At 51.3% G+C, this 16,729-nt stretch overlaps 1 protein-coding gene across 2 annotated transcripts in view; it reads right to left on the reverse strand.

The window, feature by feature from the left end:
• GCN1 (GCN1 activator of EIF2AK4) overlaps positions 1-16,729 on the reverse strand; it is a 56,610-nt gene that overhangs the window by 13,807 nt on the left and 26,074 nt on the right. For both annotated transcript variants that reach the window (XM_068562202.1, XM_068562203.1), the window contains exons 24-42: positions 16,488-16,686; positions 15,140-15,295; positions 14,148-14,329; positions 12,819-12,899; positions 12,340-12,483; positions 11,238-11,365; positions 10,879-11,068; positions 10,617-10,687; positions 9,792-9,957; positions 9,248-9,442; positions 7,921-8,167; positions 7,381-7,502; positions 6,955-7,069; positions 5,658-5,837; positions 3,102-3,322; positions 1,811-1,879; positions 1,471-1,609; positions 1,186-1,382; positions 843-985 (exon numbers count right to left, since the gene is read on the reverse strand). In XM_068562202.1, coding sequence (XP_068418303.1) covers positions 843-985; positions 1,186-1,382; positions 1,471-1,609; positions 1,811-1,879; positions 3,102-3,322; positions 5,658-5,837; positions 6,955-7,069; positions 7,381-7,502; positions 7,921-8,167; positions 9,248-9,442; positions 9,792-9,957; positions 10,617-10,687; positions 10,879-11,068; positions 11,238-11,365; positions 12,340-12,483; positions 12,819-12,899; positions 14,148-14,329; positions 15,140-15,295; positions 16,488-16,686 — 2,945 coding nt within the window. The remainder of the gene's footprint in view (positions 1-842; positions 986-1,185; positions 1,383-1,470; positions 1,610-1,810; positions 1,880-3,101; positions 3,323-5,657; positions 5,838-6,954; positions 7,070-7,380; positions 7,503-7,920; positions 8,168-9,247; positions 9,443-9,791; positions 9,958-10,616; positions 10,688-10,878; positions 11,069-11,237; positions 11,366-12,339; positions 12,484-12,818; positions 12,900-14,147; positions 14,330-15,139; positions 15,296-16,487; positions 16,687-16,729) is intronic.

Raw genomic sequence — 16,729 nt, forward strand, 5'->3', positions numbered from 1 at the left:
TTTTTTAAAAGCAGATATGAAAATTTCTATAATAAAGTTATTAAAAAGAGAGAAGAGAGCACAGAGGGAAGTAGTAACAAGAAACCAGGAATGTGGACCATCAGAACTACAGACATAAGGAGAGGCCTAGAAGGATAAACTTCATTTCTCTTCAAATCAAATTAGATTTATGGTTTTTAATGATTACAGAAATATCATATTGAAACTGAAAATTCAAACAATACAAAAAAATATAAAGAGAGCGTAAACAATCACCCAGACTCCCAGCACCCAGGCAACCACTCTGACACTCCGGTGACACCCTTGTACACATCACCCTCCCACATACCATGTGTGAAGTGGACCTGCACCACGTACACCAGGCCATGGCCCGCACCTTTCCATCAACAATAGGTCGAGGAGCTTTCTGTCTCAGCTGACACAGTCCTTATGCCATTCTTTGTAATGGCCAAATCAAAGTTCATGGTGTGGACGTGCGATGACTTTTCTAAACCTACCTTCAGTTTTTCAAATGATAAACAATACCGCAACAAACATCCTTCTAAATACATCTTTAAGCACTTGACTAAATATGTCCTTGCAATAAAATCCTAGAAGTAGAATTTTCAGATTAAAAAGCATTCGCATTTAAAATTTTGACACAAACTGAAGGACTGAATAGAGAGAACTTTTTAGAAGAGAATCAGAATTGAAGACACTGCTATGGGATACTGGAGAGTTATAAAAAGGTTAAAAGTGAGGGTCTGGAAAAATTGAGAGTTTCTGGCAACATTTTGCTTTTCATTTCTCAGTTCCCCAAACACAGAACTATGGCCACTGGGTCTTTCCGCCTGAGTTCTCACCTTATTCTCCAGAGGTCGTCAAAGAGGCCTTGCTCCAGCTGGGGCAGCAGCAGGGCTATGGCCGTCTCGGCGTACATGGAGATGACCCGCTGGCCCGCACGCAGGGCTGTATCACGCACAAACTCGTTCTCATCAGCAAGAGCCTGTGCACACAGAGGGTGGGTCAGCCAGAACTGCCTTCCCCTAGGCACCCAAACCCAAGAGGAAATGGGACTCCCTGAAGAGCAGGATGAGGACTCCTGCCACCCAGCCCCAACTGGCGGGGAGCCCTAGCTCTCTGGGAGAGCGCATGTGTCCTGCCCTCCTCAGTAATGCTATCCTCAGCATTGTCGCTGGTGCCTACTTTGAGGATACAGGGGATGATGGGCCCCACATAAGGAGTGAACTTGTCCCCGAAGGTGATGGGCAGGTAGTTGAACATCATGATATAGCCATCTCGGACGTGGGGTGCAATGTCCACTTTGCTGGCTGTAGCCACAATTTCTGGCATCAGCTTCTCCAACTTCTCCACCCCCAAGCCAGCCATGACCTCGGCCAACCCTGCAAGAAAAGGACAGAATGAGCCCACCAGATCTAAAGGTCACCAGAGGGCATTGCCGGTCTGGCCCCTGGGCCCACCCTGCCTCACCCTGCGCGGCGCCTGAGCGATCCACAGAGCTCTGCTCATAGGTCAGTGTCTCCATCAGCCACGGCAGCAAGTCCTCAAAGCATGACTCCCCCATGCCCTTCACCATGGCCCCAAGAGCCTTTGCAGACACCGTCCGCACCTGTCAGGTAACCAAGAGCAGGGATGGCGAAGAGATGTGGCTCAAGACCAGGAGACCATGCAGGAGCAAGGCGGGGTCCCCTAGGGTCTCCTTCCCTTTACCAGACAGACGCAAATGCAGCTTATAGGGAATTCTTAGGAATCAATTTTCTGGGACTGGGCTAAAATAACGAGCTCCTGCCCCCTCTCCTCCCAGACTCACCTCAGGTACAGGGTCCAAAAGAGAGGCTTTCAGACCAGGCGTCACGCTTGGCAGATAAGGAGCCAAGTCCTGCAATAACAGAAGAGGTGGCTCAGCAGGGGCCCAATTCCGGCTTTCTCCAGCCCTGCTTCACGGTGGACCCTGACCACACCATTCTGCTGACTAGGAGCACTCAGAGGGGTGCTTGTCACTGGCAAAGAACCCCCACCACTCCCCCCGGTTCCTTGAAGGCCCATGTGATTGCTCAGGGAAACCTACGAGGGACCCCAGGCCCATCCTCAAGAGGTCGAGTGAGCCCCCAGATGCAGTTCAATGCTCTTCCTCCTTCTGGGACCAAGGGCTGCCCAGCCTCGGGAATCTAGGAAATTCTTTTGGCACTCCTTTCAGAACTGCATTATCATCTTTTCACTCTCTTCACCTTAAAAGGTTTATGTCTCTTGATACAGCATTCAGCTTTCAGAAACAGTTTTAAATATAGAAAAAGCCTTATGTTCACTGCAGCATCATTTAAAATAGCAAAAAACCTTGGACACTATATGACCAACAATAGAATTATATAAGTTATGATATATAAACTCGTTGGAATATTACATAACTATTAAAAACTCAGTTTTATGAATAACTTGTTATAACTTGGAAATACATTTATGTTTGGAAATATTTTTTACATGTAATTTAAAAACATTAACAATAATTATTTTAGCTTTTGGAGGGCTATGGATAAAATTTTTTGGTTTTCTAACTATCCCAAATTTCCTAGGATTGACTAACTTTCCCACTTTATCTCTTGTGCCCAGAGCCTCAGCAAGCAAAGCAGAGCTGTGGTAGTGAGATAACACATGCAAGCCCCTAGGAGCAAGTAAACAGACAAACAAAGTAAATCTCCCAAACTAGGCTAATTTCCTCTGAGAGGCTTACAGAAGCAAATGCTTTCGACAAGAAAACACTGCAAGCAGGCAAAGCAGCAGCCGCTTTCCCAAAGAGGGACCTTCGACTCCTGAAAGGTCAAAGGCAAGGCTGGACCTTTCCTCCCTGTCAATCTATAAAAGGAACCCAGTGGGACAGGCCTCACCTGGGGGCTGAGCTAGTAAGGACTTGTATCGCTATATTCTGGAAGATGCCCAGAGAGCCTAGATTTCTACCCTCTACCCCAAAATGGTCCATTTCTCCCCCCAAATATAATCAGGGATCAAATGCTCATAGCTCTCCTGTGTCTATTGTCAGTAGGGACTCTGTGCCCTAAACCAGCATCCACTGGTCTGTCCTGTACGAGCCCCAGATAGGCTGATACCTTCTGGTCTGTCAGGGAGTACATGTTGCCAATGATCTGGGCTGCCATCTTCCGTGTGTCCGTGGAACGGTCCTGGAAGGCTCTCTGGACAATGGGCATGATGAGGGCCAGGGACGGGGCATCAATGAAGTGGACAAACTTGGTGTCCAGCAAGGTCTGCAAGCACTTCTGGGTCTTCCGAGAGGGGTCCGTCAGGGCATCCAGCAGGACTGGGGCAATGGCTGCATGTCCAAACAAGAGAGAGGCTGCTTTGTACAAGTCTATGGTGTGGCAAATCTGCTGGATCCCCAGCACCAGAGGGGGCCCAAAGAGAAGGGAGTCCAAGGTCACCCCTCCCTAGAGCCCCACAAATCGCCAAATGAGAAAGCCAGCCTGTCTGCAAAGAGCAATTCTATTCTTGCTCCCCAAGAGGAAGCGGTGTGGGGACGGCAGCCATCACCCCTTTGCACTGCACAGTTGTGGTCTGGTGGGGCACCTGTGGGCTAGCTTCAATGGCACTGAGCTGCAGCCTCAGCGCTGGGCCTCTGTGGGAGAGCTACTTGGACAACATGGATCTTATTCTGGAAGCAGCAACCCAAAGTGGTTTTGTGAAAAAACTGTTTGGAGACACCAAAGGCCCCTGAACCAGTGGTGGGAGTGAAGCACACAATACTCAGAGCAGCTAAGCCCAGATACTGCCGTATCTCAAAAGTTCAGCACCATCAGCCCAGCAGAAGGAATTCCAAGAGGAATACCTGGCTTATCTCTTCCACAAACCCAGGGAATTCAACAACTACAAAGACACATGCTGGTCAAGACTTTCAAGGGAATTCCCTGGCGGTCCAGTGGTTAGGACTCGGTGCTTTCACTGCCAGGACCCATGTTCAATCCCTGGTCAGGTGACTAAGATCACGCAAGCCAAGCACGCAGACCAAAAAAAACAACAGAAAAAAAAACAAACAAACAACAACAAAAAACTAATAACCCAGTTAAAAAATGGGCAAAGGATTTGAATAGACAGTTTTCCAAAGAAGATACGCAAATGAAAAATAAGCACATGAAAACATGTTCCACATCATTAGTCATTAGGGAAATGCAAATCAAAACCACAATGAGATGCCACTTCACACCCACTAGGATGGCTGTAACCAAAAAGACAGACAATAACAGAGTTGGCAATTGGAACTCTCATACATTGCTGCCGGGAATGTCAAATGGTACAGCCGCGTGGGGTTACAGTCTAGCAGTTCCTCAAAAAGCTAAACAGTTACCCCAATTTTTACCCAGCAATTCCATTCCTAGGTATCTAACCAAGAGAACTGAAATCATGCCTACAGGGAAAAGAAAGAAATACCTTCGATACAGATGTTCATAGCAACATTAATAGCCAAAAAGTGGAAACGACCCAAACATTTATCGATTGATGAATGGATAAACAAAATGTGGTATACTCATTCAATGGAATACATTATTGGGCCATAAAAGGAAAGAAGTACTGATACACGCTACAGCGTGGATGAACCTTGAAAACATAATGCTAAATGCAAGATGCTAGACATAAAAGGCCACATACTGTATGATGCCATTTACATGAAGTGTCCAGAATAGGCAAACTCAGAGACAGAAAATAGATTAGTGGTTGTCACGGGCTAGAGGTAGGAGGGGAAATGAGGAGTGAATGCTAATGGGTGTGGGGTTCCTTTCTGGGATGATGAAAATGCCCCGGAACTAAACAGCGGTGATACTTACATAATTTTGTGAATATGCTAAAAACCACTAAGTTGTACATTTTTGAGAAGTGAATTTTACATTATACAAACTAGTCAATTTAAAAAAGAAAAAAAAGGTCCCAGGCTGGATTCCAAAAATGAAGGCATTCATTCGATAGAGATGAGACTGTTCTGGGCCTTAGAAAGCCCCAGGGGTGCTGGACATTGTAAACAACAACAAAATCCACATCTACCTATTCATCCCTTAAAAAACAAAAACAAAAACCCATCATTTTCTGAATGAAAACAAGTCTGGAAGTACTCAGGCTGAAAGGCACTGAATGGGTACCGATGTTCTATGCTGAAGCTTAAAAATTAACAAGTACAGTGCTGGTCAAGGTAGCTGGCTGGGGTTTGTTTCTAGAAATCAATCTTTCCCTAATTACTCAAGAAAGAACCACACTAAAAAGTAAGCTCCCTAACCTTCCCTCTATCACAGGTCTCCTGGAATGAGAGAGAATAGAAAAGTTCCCCAAAACCTAACACTTTGGATGATGCAGATGTGGTCCAGAGCTTGTCATTCATCTGTTGACCTCAAGGCTCCCTTAGAGTCAAGCTATTTCTGGGCCAACAACTCAGTTTCCCTACCTGAGCAGTCAACGACTGCTCCAGACCAACAGGAAAACAGACCACTTCCAAACTACTTTCCACTTATTATCGTAGGAAAAGGGTTTCCCCAAATTTAGAGGTTATCTCAATGTGAACATATCTGTCCTCAGAGGGCCTAAGCTGAATGGGTGCATGTTCTCTGCAGTGTCCAGGGATGGGAGGAGGAGCCAGGGCCAGTGCCCTCGTGGGAGAGGCGTACCCAGGATCTCCGGGTTCCTGATGACGGAGCCAATTTGCCTGAGCGCCTGCTGTCCGGCCTTCTGCACTTTGACGTGGGAGTCGGTGAGCACCTCCGTGAGCTTGGGCACGATGTTGGGTAGGCAGGACGACAGCTGCTTAGGAGCACAGTACGCCATCGCCCCAAGCAATTCCACCGACCCTGCAGACAGCAGACACACGCCCAGCATGAAATCACTGAGCACAGGTTGGCAAGTCGCCTGGGCTGGCTGCTCGGGCAAGGGACACGCGGCCTGCTCCTCTGCAGACTGCTCCAGCAGTCCTGGGAAGAGGGCACAGGGCCTGGCTCCAGCCAAGCGAGCAAAATGCTCCTGAGGCCTGCTGAGCCTGGGAGCCTGGGCGAGAGGCTGGGCAGTGTTGGGGAGAGTGGCCAGACCTGGCTTAGAGCTGACAGTGATCCAAGGTCAATTCACTGAATTTCTCTGGCCTCAGTCTCCTCATCTACAAATGAGGAGACTGATTAAGATTGTGATTTTTCAAGATGTAGGGGGAAGCCTGAAGGACTGAGGAGGAAGCCCCGACACTGACCCTCCCCAAACCTGAGCAACTCTGTGTTTTACAAATTAGGATTCCAAATAAGATTACATTTTTTAAAAAGGGGTTTTGGGAATTCCCTGGTGGCGCAGTGGTTAAGAATCTGCCTGCCAATGCAGGGGACATGGGTTCAACCCCTGGTCCGGGAAGGTCCCACATGCCGCGGAGCAACTAAGCCCACCCCGTGCGCCACAACTACTAAACCTGAGCTCTAGAGCCCGCGAGCCACAACTACTGAGCCCGCAGGCCACAACTACTGAAGCCCGCGCACCTAGAGCCGGTGCTCCACAACAAGAGAAGCCACCACATGAGAAGCCCACGCACCACAACAAAGAGTAGCCCCTGCTCGCCCCAGCTAGAGAAAGCCTGCGTGCAGCAACAAAGACCCAACACAGCCACCAAAAATAAAATAAAAATTGATTCTTTAAAAAAAAAAAAAAAGGCGGTTTAATGGTTGGGGGAAAAGGCTTTAAAATCACAGACCTAGCCACAGACTAGCCTTAAAGCTCTGGGATTTCCTGACTTAGGTCTGTGGCTCCTGTGGGAGGCCTGTTCTTTGCAAGAAAGCACACAAACTAATAAAGCAATGAGCTGCCTAACCAGAGTCTTGGCCTCATCCCTGGGCTGGGGAGCACACACGGCACAAGAGCTGTGGCTCTGGACCCCTGTGAGGGCAGTTTTCAGAACAGGAAGTTGAGACAGAGACACAGAGGGAGCGGCCTTACCGGCTTTGGTCCTCCAGGATTCCTCCTCCAGGGCAGCCAATAAGGAGGGGAGCACCAGCTTCACCCCGTGAGCACTCAGGTTGCTCATCACAGCCTTGGCACAGTCATCTGCAGCCTCAAGGGAGGAGAAAAGATGTTCAGGGGCCTCCTCGGCTACGCAAGGGTCAAGGCCTGATGCTGGACCGAGGGTTCTCCTGGTGACCAATGCTCACTGGTAGGTCTACTGCGTCAGACCCTGTGCCCAGGCCCGCAGAGACTGCTGAGCAGGAGAAACATGGTTTCTCACCTCCTAGGGCTTCAGTACTTCACTGGGAACCAGAGGAGTCCGTACCAGTAACCAGTGTCCAAGATGCGGGCAGAGGGCTTGCCAGCAGCAGAGGCCTTGAACCACTGCCAGCCATTCCCAAGTGCAGCCTCAGGACTTACCTCACGCACGTACTGGTTCCCATCCCCGAAGCACAGCAGCAGATGGGGCAGCACATGAACCACGTACGGCTCGAAGAGCTTTCCCAGCATGGTGCAGAGCATCTCGAAGGCAAAGAGGGCTCCTGGGGGAGAAGGCAGGACAGCTGGGAACAGGATGTCCTCTCGGGGCAGCTACAGGACAAGCTCCCCACCACCTCCTCACCCTCTGGAAAACACTCAGGGCAGCTGTGGGACTAAAGTGGCCGCCCCGTGAGGGAGCAGCCCCTCTGCCTCCCCTGAGCATAAAGGAGCTGAGAACAGGGAGCACTGACAGCTAGAAAGGCAAGTCTCTCTCAGCTGAGGGTGTTGCTGAGTTAGAAAAAAGGAAGTCCGGGCCGCATCAGCAAGGATGGGATGGAATGGCTCACAGACAGCTGCCCCCCCTGCAGCACACACACAAACGCCGGCCTTCACCAGGGGAGGAAAAGCCGGATTCCCTCCTCTGGCAGCCATGGGGACTGACCTCCCACGCTGGGCGGCACCGAGCTTGGAGACACTCACCCTCTCGGCGGCGGAAGTTCTTCTTGTCCTGGATGGCATCGGTCAGCGCAGCCATCATCTCCTGCTGCTTCAGCGACAGGATGCCCAGGCCCTTTACCAGGCCCGCCAGCCCGTAAGCAGCCCCTTTGCGCTCAGCGTACTTGTCTGACTCCAGCAGCTGCTGCATCAGCCTCTGGATCATCCCTCCAGCGTCTTCCTTGATGGCGGGGACGAGGGGCGGCAAGCAGCTGGCCACGGATTCCTGGACCTGGGGGAGGGGCCCGCCGCGTCAGTGCTGCAGCTCAACCACAGCCAGGCCCTGGCAGCCGATGCAGTCCTCCGCAGCACCTCACCCCCAAACGTCCCCCAGCCCCATCTCAGCCACCGCAGGTCAGACCACACAGGGCATTGGAAAGGCAGATGGTGGTACAAGCTCATGCCTGACCCACATTCCGTCAGGGTGCACGCTACATCTGTTAGCCAGGAGAGCATCAGCCATTACGGTGCTATTTCTGGTCTGAAGAGAGAACCTAGGCCTGGGCAGGTGGGGTAAAACCTCAGGAAGATTAAACCCACTCACAGAGAAAGATCCAGAGAGAGGCATGCTACTGTGCCTCCTTAAAAACAGCCCAAATCTCTCAGTTTTCAAATTTGTAGTCACGGGGAAATGGGGCTGGGCCTTACAGGGCCAGGTCCAAATCAAGCAGTCCCAAAAGATGCTGTCAGTCGTCTTCCAGCCACAGCTCATGAAGCCCGACCAGGGCAGCGAGGCAGTCTGCAGCCAGGGGCCTGGGCAGGAAGCTTGGGAGGCCAGGTACTCTGACAGCCTATTTGACCACAATTCAGTAAACCTGTGGTTTTCAACTGTGCCTTTGAGGAGGACACTCTGGGTTGTCCGAAATGCAAGTCACAGAAAATACATGTAAATGTGTTTTTCAAATAAGAGAACAAAAAAAATTCCTTTGCACTGTGGCTTGGAGGCTGCATTACAAGGCCCCCAAAACATATAACACACACAGGGAGAGGATCAGGAAAAGGCTAACACATCAAGAACAATTTTTTTTTTTTTTTTTAAAACCTCTGTATACCCAGGGACAGGTTTACTCTAAATGCAAAAACTGACTCTTAGAAAATGAGTAGAAAAAATGAAAACATCTAAGAGGTCTACTAGAACAAAGTAACAAACTAACTCCCCCTCCAGAGGTGGGTATTCCTGACTATAAACCAGGCTGTCCCGAGACGAGATGACTCCTCGCAGAGAACTGGGCCTTCTGGACCCTGATACCTGACTCTGTCCCTAGCATCCCACTGCCCACCCAGTTGGGGCCCCAGGCCAGGGGGCAGGTACCTGTTGGGAGGGGGTGGAGAGAGCGGCGATGAGCTTGGCGACAATAGGCTTCACTTTGGGGTCGCTCTTTTCCAGGTGCTTGGCTAGAGAGCCCATCAGGACCACCACGCTCTGCCGCACAGCGTCATAGCTGGCATCATTGGGTGCGTTCTTCAGAAACTCCTCAAACACCGGCAGCAGCGAGTTGACGTTCTCCTGGAAAGCCAAGAGCTCCAGGAGCCTCACGTCAGCCCACAGGCTGTGCCTGGGGATGACGGTCTCTGCCCGAGGACCAAGCCCAAGGCTGGCTCTGGGACAGGCATCCTAACAAGCTAGCCAGCACTGCCAGCGGGTTTCCCAGTTTCTGGCAGAATTGCAGCAGACTTACAAGAATTTAACACCCTTTTGGGGGGTCTTTATGACTCAAAAGAAATACAAATGGAATTTTCCACGGGGGCTAGTGCCCTGCCTGGATTTCGAGCACTCAGCATCCCTGCGGCACCACTGCTCAGCCCACCTTGGCCCAGCCTTCTCCCCACCTCCTCAGCTAGCTGAAATCTTTTACCTTCCCATGTGTGTTGAGCGTCGCAAGGGCTGCATCTAACATGCACTTCCGGACGTCTGGGTTTCGGTCGTTGAGGGCATCAGGGACAAAAAATTGAAAGAGTGGCTTCACCTGAGAACTGTCCAAACACTGGGAGAGCTTGTTCAGAGCCAAAGCCAAGCCACACCTAGGAAAGAAGGGAGAGCGTGTCAGGGGGGCAAGGGCAAGCCAGAGGCCTCCTCCCCTGCTGGTGGCACCTATCCCAGTATGTCACTAGGAGAGTGAGGCTGCCAACAGCAAACACTGCTTCAAGGGCAGAGCACAACACGGAGCCCAATGCCCTGTGCTTACCCACGGCTGTGCCCACTGGTTTGGGAACGGCCCACTTGTAAAACAGAGTCCTCCTATCTGCCCAGGGTTTACCTCCTCCAGGGTGACCTTGGGGAGGGGACCAGCTCTGCCTCTGTTCCCCCAGGTGTGAGTGCATCGCCTACCCCTCTCCCTCCAGGGCAGGAGGAAAGGGAGGTGAAGGAACCAGATGTGAAGGCATTCAGAAGTGGACGTATTCTACAAAGGCTAAGTACTATTATTCTTTCAGCTACAGCAGTAAGGAGGTGCCCAGGGACCTCTACAGAAACAGAGTCTCCCGGAGGAAAGGAGAAACATGTCGTCTAGCTAGCCAGGAGGAGCCAGAACTTCAACTCAGGTCTCTGACTCAGAGGGAGGTCTTGCTGTTTCCCTCTGCTGATCCATTATCCCATGCTGCCTCTTCACAGCACCCAGCCCAGCCAACCTGCCACACCTCAGAAAGCACTGAGTGGTACAAGGCTGAAGCAGCTGTTATACCTGGCTTCCCACTGATCTGGAGGAGATTCTGAGATAACGCGTCCCAAAGCATCCAGCACCGGGGGCGGCCGCTGCAACAGACAGGTTGATCAATGCACTGCAGTGCTCTCTCCAGTAAAGCCAGCGACCCAGGTGAGACCAGAGATTAGACACAAGCCACCCTGAGCCACAGTGTGGCTCCTGTTTGGAGCAGGTGGGAGGCTGAACAGGGTCCAACCCACCCTCACACACCCAGACCGCGTCGCGGTGCACAGCGACTCACATAGAGCTTCTCCTGGTAAATCTCCATAAGCCTGCCCATAACCTCCGCCGCCTGCCGCGGGTAACGCGCCACTGCTTGGGAGAGGGCTTCGGCCCCGGCCTGCCTCACAGCTGCCTCGTGATAGATGACGTCGTCGATGAGCAAGGAGCAGAGGTCTGGCTGCAGATCTAGGCCCATGGTTGACCAGAGCCTATAGCAGACCAAAGGCGGAGCTGGTCAGACAAGGACCTGCAGCGCAGGCCCTGCCAAACCCGACCATCCGACCCTCTTTCCCTCTGTAGGCTGAGCACGCTGGCTCCAGTTATTTCACAAGGGGAAAGAAAACAGAGCAGGAAAACCAGCCTTCTGACGGCTCTCACCTCTCAGCCAGCTTCCGGATCTCCTCCTCCTCGTCAAACTTGACCACCCAGAGCCTCCGCAGAAGGTTCAGGCCATTCTTCTCATCAGTGTCAGGCGCTGGCAATACCATGTGGAGTTCCAACAGCCCCTGAGAGGGGGTGGGATCACACCGTGTGAGGCATGACCTTTGGAAGAGCCTCTGACCTGCCCGCCACCACCCTGCCTCCCTCTAGGGCTGAACCATCCAAGATGCAGCCACCAGCCGCACGTGGGTCTGCACAGTGAAATCATTTAAAATGAACTCTAACTTTTTCAGTTAGAATTTTCAGTTAACATTAATTTTCAGTTAACATTTCATGTTAATTTTCAGTTAACATTTCAAGTGCTCAACAGCCATACGCTGGCCGGTGGCTACCACACTGGACAGCACAGATGTACATTTCCAGCCCTGCAGAACGCTCCACTGGACAGCGCTGGTTAGGGAGCGCCATGAGTCAGTTCAGCTCATTAGCTGCTCTTCAAAGAGCTTTTCTTTCATGAAATGATAGCATGTAGCGGTAGAATTTCTAACATAGAATTTAAAAGTTTAACTCTAAACACGCAAGTCAGACAAAACCTTAGAAAAAGGACATTCCCTTTGTTTTAAGAAATATTTGCCACATTGCCATTGTTTTTCACATTTTTACCAAGGACCAGTGAAACCTCTGTCACAGAGCAATAGCAGGAGCCTGCAGTCTGGCATTTAGGAATCAATGTCTCATACTCCAAGGGGATCCTTTAGTTTTGGGTCCCAAAGCACCAAGAAAAAGTATAAGGTAGTAGGTTGAAGAAATGAACCAATCCTGTGAGTTATATCTGTCTATAAAAGTACCAAGATCCACATTCCGTTTTAGAAATTAGGTGAAGCCTTCCGCGGTGAAGAAAAAAATAGGCAGTGATACACGACAACTGTTTAGCTGTTCCAATTCCTAGAATGACCCCGAACCACACTCTGTGGCCTCTTCTCTTTGCCTCCAGGACACACTGGTGCATATGTGCGGCATCTCCCATCAGGGCAGCTCGAACAGGGACACTGAGGGACAAGGGACGCCACGGTAGCCCCAAGAGGGAGTGGGCACGCACCCGGAGCGCAGTGTCCCGCACACTAGCACAGGGGGACAGCAAGGCGCAGAGCAGCACGTCCACCTCCTCCTGCTCTGCAAAGGCACAGCCATCCTTGCCACTGCTGCTGGCACACAGGGTGGTCAGGGCGTCTGAAGCCAGAACCTGAGGAAGACATCCATCCGCTGGGCTCAGTTCCACAAATTTTTTTCCTACTATGGGGCCAGGCAGGGGAGCCAGGTGATGGGCTGAGGGGCCCAGGGAGGAATCTGAACTGAGAACGCCCACCCCACAGCCCTACTAGGGCTCAGACCCCAGCGCCAGGCCAAGGCCAGTGGCAGGACCCAAGCAAAACCCCTCACTAGCTGAGAACAGTCAGGCTGGCTCTCAAAAGCAGCCCTTCTGCCCAAGGCCAGAACTGAGGGCTGAGAGAAGAACTAGGACCTGAGGTTGGGGTCATGAACTGAGCCACAGCAAAAGCCAACTGGGAACCAGATCACCTGCAGTTGGGGAGAGCCTGTGCCGATCACCCAAGTCAGAAGGCGCAGCATGGCCACACGAGGCAGCAACTCTGGGCCATTCTAAGAGAGAACAGAAGGTAAGTCAGGGTGAAGCTCCAGGGAAGGTCTGTAACCAAGTCCGGTGGCACACGAAGCAGCACCCTCTCACCCACAGGGGAACATTCTGGGTCACACTGCTGACTCCACTGTAGAAACCCTGTCAGGTTTACAACTCAATGCACAGGAGCCAACCCCAGTCAACCAGGATCTTCAGGGACTAAAAATAAATAAACTCTTAACCTTGGTTGAAATTCACAGAATATGAAATACAGGTGGCCCATAAACATATGAAGAGATACTGAACTTTACAAGTAAAAAAATGCGAAATAAAACATTACGCCATTCTTTCACCCATTGTTGGCAAGATTAACACTACGTGAGGTTGTATTAGGATTGGAGAAAAGAAAACGTTTAGTGAGGGTATTGCTCAGAATATGTCACATAACCTAACAATTCCATGCCCAAGAATCTGTCCTATAGAAATGTTCACACAGTGTGCAAGGGACATAAATGTACAAGGGGACACACCACAGCGATGTTCAAAATATGGAAACGTTAGAAACAACCTTAAAATGTCAATCAAGTAAAAAGTTAACTAAACCATGGTGCACCCACAGCATAGAACCCCATGCAGCCTGTAAAATTAGATCCATGTGACATGGATCATATGGATCCGGACACCGGAGGAGACCCAGAGAATATAGTCCCATGAAAGAAGCAGTACAATCCATTTTTGCTTTGCTGTGTTTGTGGGTATGAGTTTTGAATGTGCTTAAAAAAAAAAGGTCCACAAGGGTAGAGGTCAAACTGTTAGCAATAGTTACCTCTAGGGAGTGGCATTTCTCTTTTTGCTTCTGTACTGTTGGAATTTTACTCATGCATTACTTTGGCAAATTTTTAGAACATAATCTATTAAAAAGAAAACTCCTCAATGAATGAGCTCCAGTCTCACAATCATAAGCAAGTCAAAGGGAGAGAGTGATCATCACTATCTTCTGAGTTAGAAACAGAACAATAAATTAATACAAAATCCTTCAACTTCTTTGGGTCAGAAACTATCAGACACAAGAGACCCATAAGCTTCTGTGAGGTCTTGACAACCGCACTGAATAGAACATTTGGGCCCTCCTCACCAATGGTTGCTGCTATAGGTATATGTATATGCTGCATGACCTCCCCCCCAGAATTGTTCATGGGTCGGGAAGCGTCGGAAGCCCCTGCCTCCCCAACCCCCTCAAGCCGAGGGGGAGCCGAGCTCCCCGGGCCAACCTCGTCCACACGCCCTGGTGGGCTGCTGGGTGAGGCCCTCAGCTGGGCGTGGACGGTGAGGATCTGAAGAATCTGGGCCATGCGCTCCTCCTCCTCCTTGCTGTGGTGGGGCATCTCGGTCAGCACCATCTTCAGAAATGGGAAGACTAAGGAGAAGGCTGGCGCGGACAGGGGCGCGGCGTCTGTGAGAGCAAGAAGCAGATGGATCCTGTAGGTCGGGCAGGACCCTGAGCACGGCTGCCTCAGTGTCCATCCTCAGGGCAAGTGGGTGGGGGGAAGGCTGGAGGCCCTGACACCCTGAAGTATGTGGCATGACAAGAGGGATGACAGACAGTAGCCCAGTTCTAAAGCCAGTCTTGCCCCTACCCCAGACACTGCCTAGTTCCACAATGTGAGAGTTAAAACAGACAAGTAGGGGCTTCCCTGGTGGTGCAGTGGTTGAGAGTCTGCCTGCCAATGCAGGGGACGTGGGCTCGAGCCCTGGTCTGGGAGGATCCCACATGCCGCGGAGCAACTAGGCCCGTGAGCCACAACTACTGAGCCTGCGCGTCTGGAGCCTGTGCTCTGCAACAAGAGAGGCCGCGATAGTGAGAGGCCCGCGCACCACGATGAAGAGTGGCCCCCACTTGCCGCAACTAGAGAAAGCCCTCGCACAGAAACGAAGACCCAACACAGCCATAAATGAATGAATGAATGAATGAATAAATAAATAAATAGACAGACAGACAGACAGACAGACAGACAGACAGACAAGTAGCTTCCAATGGCAAGAACTAAACCCTCAATGGGGGTCACAGTGACTCAGAATACCAGGGACCAGACTCAAAAATCGTCCATCCCCCCTTTTTCAGATGAGGAAATCAAGGCCAGGGAGGGAAGAGACTCACTGGAGGCTACAGCCTCAGGAAGCCCCGGGGGACGGGCCGCCGTAGCTCGTGCAATCCCTGCACGGTTCATACCGCCTCGTGCCCTCTGTCCGTCCTGTCCCTTACCTGGTTCTCCCTTGCCTGCCCTGCTGGTGATGGCGTGACTGTGCAGCAGGGTCACCGCCCTCTTCACGGCCACCGACAGCTCTTCCTGGCACCATGACTTATCCAGGGCACATTCTGGCTTCAGCAGGCGCAGAGTCACGTGGCTCACCAAAGTTCCTGTGTCCAAGAGAAGGGACCCAGCAGGGGATGACCCTCACCAAGACACAGAATCTGGCCCAGGTGCAAACCAGGGACCCAGGGCAGAGATGCCATGTCCCTCTGACTTAATAGTAATCAATTCTGCTCTGCCTAAGTATCCTCAACCTAATTTCTCATTTCATCTCCATGACAGCGCCAAAGGGTAGGCAGTCCGGCAAGGAGATACCCTTCTGACACTAAGGAATTAAAAGTGCGCTGAGAGGAGGCATGAGCCACCCAAGGGTTATTCAGTTGGGAGTTATTCAGCTCTATCCATGTGGTCCTCCCACCTTCCATGCAACAGCGCAGCCATCCAGGTAATACTTCCGGCAGGTTCTATGTGTACCGCCTGACTCCAGCCTCACCCTAAAGGGAACATACCCCTCAGGCTCAAGGTATGTTCATCCTCAAGGTCGTTAAACAACCCATAAAGTGAGGCCTCCACAATTCCCAGCCACCCCACCTGGTCTTTGTTTCTCCACAGCCAACAGAAAGCTAAAGGCCACAGAGACCTCTGGTCATCCACACGTGGCCGCTCAGGAGCTCTGGGCTACACAGACAGGCCACGTGGCACCAAACCATCCCACCGCCACTGAATTTAAAACTGCTACAGGGCTTCACTGGTGGCGCAGCGGTTAAGAATCCTCCTGCCAATGCAGGGGACAGGGGTTCGAGCCCTGGTCCAGGAAGATCCCACATGCCGCGGAGCAACTAAGCCCGTGCGCCACAACTACTGAAGCCCGCGCGTCTAGAGCCCTTGCTCTGCAACAAGAGAAGACACCACAATGAGAAGCCCGTGCACCGTGAAGAAGAGTAGCCCCCACTCGCCACAACTAGAGAAAGCCCACGCACAGCAACGAAGACCCAACGCAGCCAAAAATAAATAAATAAATAAGATAAATTAAAAAAAAAAACCGCTACAGAAAGATCGTCAACTAGCATCTAAAACTTGGCCCTCAGAATGAAGACTCAGAAGACATAAAACGGGAGAGCGGAGGCGGCACTGTGTGCTCCCAAGGATACGCAGCTTGAGATGCCCGAGGCTGCATCCATAGGAAAACAAGTCAGTAGCCTAGGTCACTGCATGCCTCCCCACGAGCACTCGGGGGCATCTCTGTCCACCCCCATCCTGCCCCAGGGTCATGCCCACAGCCAGCCAACGAGGACTAACCCAAAGCCTTGAGCCTAGGGGTCATGACACAGGCAGCCAAGGACAGGAAAGGGTTCTTGATCCTGGGAGCAGCGAGGGGAGATTTCAACAAGGGCAGGAAAGAGTCGACCAGGACAGGGATGTACTGGGTCAGGCCGGACGGGTTCTTGGCCAGGATGGTGTCCAGCAGTCCTAGCGCCGCCTCCAGCTCATTGTCCAGCTGTAAGCAGAGTCACCCCAGAAGGCCAGTGAGCGGGGCCCTG

The sequence above is a fragment of the Eschrichtius robustus genome, chromosome 14 (genome assembly GCF_028021215.1).
Source record: "Eschrichtius robustus isolate mEscRob2 chromosome 14, mEscRob2.pri, whole genome shotgun sequence".
Lineage (NCBI taxonomy): Eukaryota > Metazoa > Chordata > Mammalia > Artiodactyla > Eschrichtiidae > Eschrichtius > Eschrichtius robustus.